Source organism: Pteropus alecto, unplaced genomic scaffold, assembly GCF_000325575.1.
Source record: "Pteropus alecto unplaced genomic scaffold, ASM32557v1 scaffold45, whole genome shotgun sequence".
Classification (NCBI taxonomy): Eukaryota; Metazoa; Chordata; class Mammalia; order Chiroptera; family Pteropodidae; genus Pteropus; species Pteropus alecto.
The window spans coordinates 31,005,918-31,012,460 of NW_006442491.1; the positions used below are offsets into that span (position 1 = coordinate 31,005,918).

At 49.9% G+C, this 6,543-nt stretch overlaps 1 protein-coding gene across 1 annotated transcript in view; it reads right to left on the reverse strand.

Moving 5' to 3' along the window:
- Positions 1-6,543, reverse strand: part of PREX1 (phosphatidylinositol-3,4,5-trisphosphate dependent Rac exchange factor 1) — a 184,816-nt gene that overhangs the window by 42,269 nt on the left and 136,004 nt on the right. The window contains exon 15 of the mRNA XM_025039736.1: positions 4,269-4,344. Within this exon, the coding sequence (XP_024895504.1) occupies positions 4,269-4,344 (76 nt within the window). The remainder of the gene's footprint in view (positions 1-4,268; positions 4,345-6,543) is intronic.

Here is a 6,543-nt window from a genome sequence, read left to right on the forward strand (position 1 = left end):
TAACCTGAGCCTCAGTTTCCTCATCGGTAAAATGGAGATAATACACAGAGGGGATCAGAACTCACACAGAGCATAGCTTGTCTATCAAAGGGCTAAGACCCACCTTATCCTCAGAGTTCAAAGAAATTTGATTAGTCCAAGTAGTGGGGAGGGAGCCCCTCTCCCATCCTCACGGGATGAATTCTGCAGAATGCTAAGCCACTCTCAGCAATCTCTGTTCTCTTCTTCAGGGAGTGATTTAAGGGTACCTGAGGAACCCATCTGGCCCATGAGACCTAAAGGGAAGCCACTGGGGAAGGGGAGAGACTGGGGGAAATTTTCTCCCCCAATAAACAAAATGAGAAAGCTCTGTCCTACTGTCCCTGCTGCCTGCCTTTGGCTTCGGTTCTACATAAATGTGATGCCTGGAGCTGTGGCAGCCATCTTACGACTATGAGGCAAACAGCAGAACAGGAAGCTGGAAAGAGCCTGGGTGTAAGTAGCATTGCTGAGCCCTAGGACTGTGAACTCTGGATGTCTAGTTATGTGAGAGGAAAATGTCCTTACTGTATAATTTAGATTTTCTATTATGTGAGAAAAAAAATTCTTTACTGCCTAAGTCAGGTTTCCTACTATGTGCAGCCAAAAGCATTTCTAGCTGATCCAGTGGGTTTCAATCCACATTTTATTTCAAGGAGCAAAATGACCTAGAAGTTAGAAATGAAGATGTGTTCGAAGCAACAGAATCCTTCCGAACTACAAAATTATCTTTTCTTCTTGACTGTCCGGCTAAGGTACAAGGTGGGGAAGACTCGCTGTAACCAGTCTTCAAGGTCACAATCACATTGCCAACCTCCCTCCATCAAGAAAAACCCACACCCACACCCCCCTCCCCTTTCCCTGACCCAGAGCCGGATGCCAGCTGTCTCTCAGTCAACCTCTCGGAAGTCTTCCTCCTGTGTCAGCTCCAATTAGCTTCACCGTGTCCCCAGACAGAGCCAAGCCATGGAGGTCTGCTGAAGTGGGTAGATGCGTTTCGTGGTCAGCTGCATCCTTCACTCCGCCATCCTCCCCCGGCCTCCACTTGCGACAGGATGCTGTGTGGGGAGTATCCTCAGGAACATCTGACCATGACTCAGGCTACTACTCCAGGGGGCCTTCAGCCAGGACCACGGCTTCCCTGACAGCACTGGCCACCGCCATGCCAAACACCAATCACCAAAGAGAAACCAATGCTGAGGATGCTTTCGCTGGTTCCTTCTCCTTACTGAGTGCTCCGGGACACAGTCCTGAGCCTCCCCAGCTCAGCCAAGACCTTGGAGGCATCCCAGACCCCTATCTCTCACCTCCCACATCCCATCCAACCACTGGCAAACTCTGCTGGGTCTATCTTCAAAAAAATCCAGAATCTGACCACTTCTCCCACCTTCCCTGCTGCTACCCAGTTCTCAGGCACCATGCACCCCGCCTGGAGTTCTGAAGTTGCCTCCTTGCCAGACTCCTCCTGCCAGCCTTGTCCCTGTACAGCCCATGCTTCACGTCCAGTCAGAGGGGTCTCACCTGACCAAAGTCAGATGCCGTCCGTCCTGTGCTCAGAGCCATGCAATGGCCGGAGCCCTCCAATGGCCTACGAGGCCCCATGTGACTGGCCACTCACCACCACCACGCACGCCTCGCCAGCTGCTCTGGCCTCCTCACTGCTCTCGGACACACCAAGCTCACCGCACACCGAGCCTCTGGGTTCCTGTCCCGTCAGAGAAGGCTCCATTCCTAGACGTCCCCCTTGCTCGCTCCCCTCCTCCCTCTGGTCTCTGTTCAAATGTTCCTGCTCATTACCGCCTTCTCTGAGCCACTGTGAAAACTGCACCACCCCACCCGTTTGAAGGGTGAATTCCCCTGCAGCTCCCACGTGCTCTGTCCCCACCACCATGCTGGCACCTAGCACCGGCTAACATGTCATATACTTTACTTCTTGTTCTTGTTTATTAAATGTCTCCCCAGCCTCTTACCAGAATTCAAGATTCATGAGGGCAGGAACTTTTTTTCCTCCCCCATCATCCCGTCGCGGTAAATGATACTACCAGCCACCCGTCGCACCCAAACCCCCAGACTCGTCCTTGATTCCCACCCCACAGCAATGCATCCTGTGCCCTCCATCTCCAGTCTCGGATCCACTGACTTCTCGCCATCTCAGTGACCCGCCCCACCCCCGGCCCGTGCCTGGGATTCATCACTTAAGGCAATATGCACCTCAGGCCACAGAAAGGTCCGAAGCGGTGAGAAAGGCCGCGTCAGAGAGCCCTGAACCCAGGCCTGTCTGGGCTTTGACCAAAGAACCTAAACCACGAAAGAAAACACCACATGTCACCCCTCACTTGTCGCTGCAGCAAATTCAGAAGGCAGGACTGTGCAGATGGTGCCCTCCCCACCCCCTGGCTGTTGCTTTCCTGGTCTTACCATTCCTGCACCCCCGAATCCCTCCGCAATTTCCTCCGCCTTCCTTACTGCCTGAATTTTTGAGCCCCCTGAATCCATTGTGAAGGAGAGAAGGAATTATAGTAATAGTTACATTTACCGAGCTTTTACTGTGTGCTAGGTGCCCTTCCTTCTAAGCACTGTAAGTGATTAACTCATTGCATCCTCAAAATCTAAAGGGGAAGATATTGTTTTTAGCTTTTTACAGGTGTGGAAACTGAGGCACAGAGAGATTAAACAGCTTGTCCAAGACCACTCAGCTAAGAAGTGGCAGAGCTAGGATTTGAACAGAGGTCTGCCTGGCTGTAAGTAAAGCTCTCGGCTGGTTTCAGGGGATCCTAAGGAGAGGGCAGTGTCGCGCAGTGGTTAGGTGCTTTGCGCTTCCCAGACGTGCAAATCTGAATTCGAACCCAGGGTCATTTCAAGACATCTTCAGGCCTTAGGGTCCCAGATCATAGCAAACAGAACAAAATGTACCCACATCCTACACTAAATATGTTTTGGCTTGAAATTTTTTTTTTCAAGGATTTTTCTAAACTTGTTTTCGAAGTTATTTGACACCAAGAAACAATTACTTTACAGATTTGCTATGATCTCTAGACAATCATCAGGAATTTATGCAACATGAGAAAATCCAACCAGCAAATTGTTTTCAAATGGAAGGAGGTTTTTATGAACACCAAATTTAACAATGAATGAGGCTGACATAAAGCTGTAAATGTTTAAACACTTATCCACTTTGATTCTGCAGCTGCCTCCTCATCTTTGGAGCCAATACGTTCTTTTCACAGCCTACACATGAACATTCTTGCAGGCTCCCTGAAAAGTCTGCGGAACGGAGGGACAAGCAGGTGAGACAGGCCCTTCTGAGTCCCAGCTTTGCTGCTGCGAGGCTGTGTCCCCTGGACCAGGCACTCGGCCTCTCTGGGCCCCAGTTCCCCCATCTGTAAATGGGCTGGAGGACTCACTGAGATAACGCACAAAGCCCTGCCAGCGCCTGGCCCAGAGCAAGCACCCCACGAACAGGAGCCATAAAGGACAAGAGCCAGGCAGACAGGAGTGTCCCCCGCACCCTGATGGAAAAAAACACCTTTGAGAAGCTGCAGCAAAATTAACAAATAGATTTTCCAGCCTCCGCCCAGCCTCTGCCCACTGGGAACTATGTGAAAGGAATAACTTGGCGAGCTCCACATGGAGGCTCCAGAGTGGCGCCAGAATGAGACCAACTTGCCCCAGTCTGCCGAGGACTGTCCCAGTTTTACAACGGAAAGCCTCAAGGTGGTGGCAACCCAAGTGTCCGTTGACTGGTGAATTAATAAATAAAATGTCGTCTATCGGTCCAATGAAATATTATTCAGTCTTAAAGAAGAAGGAAATTCTGGCCCATGCTACAACACGGATCAACCCTGAGGGCACTATGCTAAGTGAAATCAGCCAGGCACAAAAGACAAATGCTGTATGATTCCACTGAGATGTGCCTAGTGCAGCCAAATTCACAGAGATAAAGTAGAAGGGTGGCTGCCAGGAGCTGGGGGAGGGAGGAATGGGGAGTTAGTGTTTAACAGGTTCAGAGTTTTCATTTTGCAAGATGAAAAGAGCTCTGGAGACGGATGGTGGGGATGGCCACATGACAACATGAAAGTATTTAATGCCACTGAACCCTGCCCTCAAAAATGGTTAAGATGGTACTGCTATGCGTATTCCACTACAAGTGAAAAATAACAAAACGTTAACAAAGAGAAAAACCTCAAAGGCCCACATCTCAGCCCTCGGCCCTGGAGAGAGCGAGACGACAGCCTGGAGGGAGTTCGCACCTGAGCCAGCAGCCAGTCCACCAGCTTGCTCGCAGGCAGCACCGACTTGTAGGTCTTCAGGTGGTAATCACGGTCTCTGCGGAGAGGAGGAAGTGCACGTGAGCAGGCAGGGGACAGTCCCAATTTCCCCGCTTGAAGAGCTCAGGATCCAAGGGTTTCCGGGCTCTCTGGGACTGAGGTTGGGGGGACAGGGACCACACGTAGCACTGAGCAGGGAGTCCTGACCCAGATTCCACACCTCACTCACCGTGTGACCTGGGTTACTTCTGTCCCAACCCAGGACACTCCTCTCACCTAAAGCATTAAGGGGCAAGAGTAGATGGCTCTAAGGCTCCTCTCTCCAGCCTAGAGATTCTCCAGCAGGGGTGACTTTGCCTACCCTGGGAACACTTGGCTGTGTCTGGAGACTGGCATCTAGCAGATAGAGACCAGGGATGCTGCTAAACATCCCAAAATGCCAAGAACAGCCCTCGGAGAATTATCCAGCCCAAAATGTCCACGGCACCATGGCTATGGAAAACCAATTTACTCTGAGTAGTGAAGAAAACTCTCAATTTATTCTTCCCTTTTTCATTTATTTTGTTAACTTCCACGGGTTCAAAGGGAAGAAACGATTTCAACATGGAGACGCCTCTCCGAGGGCTGGTGTGGGGGATGAGGACTGAGCAAAAGGGCCGGGGCCCGTGATGTTTCCGGTTCTTTCTGAGGTAAGTGCTCTGCCCTCACGGCCTCTAAACTGCTGAGTCCTGGTACTGAGGCTTATGCTGGCCTTGCGGCCAAACTGCAATACTTCTCAGCCTTTGAAGCTGACGAAAATGAGTTTATGTGGCCAGCCCGTGTCAAAGCTGATAAGATCCGGCTAAAGAGTTTTTCTAGGGCTTTTCAGAGTTGGAGAACCTAGCAGGCTGGGGACTGAGGGGCCCCTTTGAGGCTTGCATAAGAGCAGCAGCAGGGGAGACTGAGGAGGCGGAGGCAGGGTAGAGAGGACAGTGCTTCCCAGGGCCTGACCTCCACCAAGGCCAGCAAATGCCAGGAAAGGCCTTTCCTCTCAGCAACTGAGAGGTGATAAGAGATGCCAGGACAGGGGACAGAGGACAATATGCATACAGGTAAGAATCGAGTCATTCTCTCTGTCCCTTCACCCACAACTATAAGCTTCATGGTAGAGACTAACCAATCCCTGGCATTTATACAGCACTCACTACATGCAGGCGCCATTCGAATTTAATCCTCATGACAACCCAAGAGGTGTGAGCTTATGCTCATGTCACAGATGCAGAAACAGGCAAAAGAGGTTCATGACTGTTCAGCATTCACTCAAGAAACATTCACTAAGTGCTGCTTTTGCCCTAGGCCTGTGCTCTCCAATACATGGCCATTGTTCAATCAATTAATATTAAATCAGACTTACGTCTACGGCCATGCTACCCTGAATAAGCCTGACCCCATCTGATCTCAAAAGCTAAGCAGGATCGAGACTGGTGAGTACTTGGATGGGAGACCACCTAGGAAGATCAGGTGTGGTAGGTGCAAAAAATAAAAAATAAGGAATTATAAGCTAACAAGGTCCTTGCAATCTGTGAGGTAGAAAAAATAAAAAAATAAGGAATTACAAGCTAACAAGGTCCTTGCAATCTGTGAGGTCAACCAAGAGTTGCCTCGCCTAAAAAAAAAACAAAAAATAAAAAATAAATCAGACTTAAAATCACATTCCTCAGTCTCAAGGGTTTGAGAGCCACATGTGACCACTGGCTAATGTACAAACGTAGAGCATTTCTAAGAGTGCAGAAAGTTCTACTGGACAGCAGTGCTCGAGGTGCATTCAGGGCTCTGCGGACACAGCAGTGAGCAAATTCCATACCCTTGGTGAGATTATAATTCAGTGGGGGAAGAAAGACAAGTACACGGATAAAGAAATAAATATGTGTCGATTACTGACAAGTTTCAAGAAGAAAACCAAAGTGAACTAAGGAAGATAGTTAGTGCATAGCAGATGATGACATTTTAAAACAGGGGTCCCCAACACCGGGGCTGTGGCCCAGAACCAGTCTGTGGCCTGTTAGGAACCGGGCTGCACAGCAGGTTAAGTGGCGGGTAAGCAAGCGAAGAAGCTTCATCTGTATTTGCAGCCGCTCCCCAGCGCTAGCATCACCGCCTCAGCATCATCTCAGATCATCAGGCATTATGTTATTGTAGGAGCCCCCGTCCATGATGCCAAAAAGGCTGGGGACCACTGCTTTAGAAAGGTGGTCAGAGAAGGCCTCTCGGATTAGGA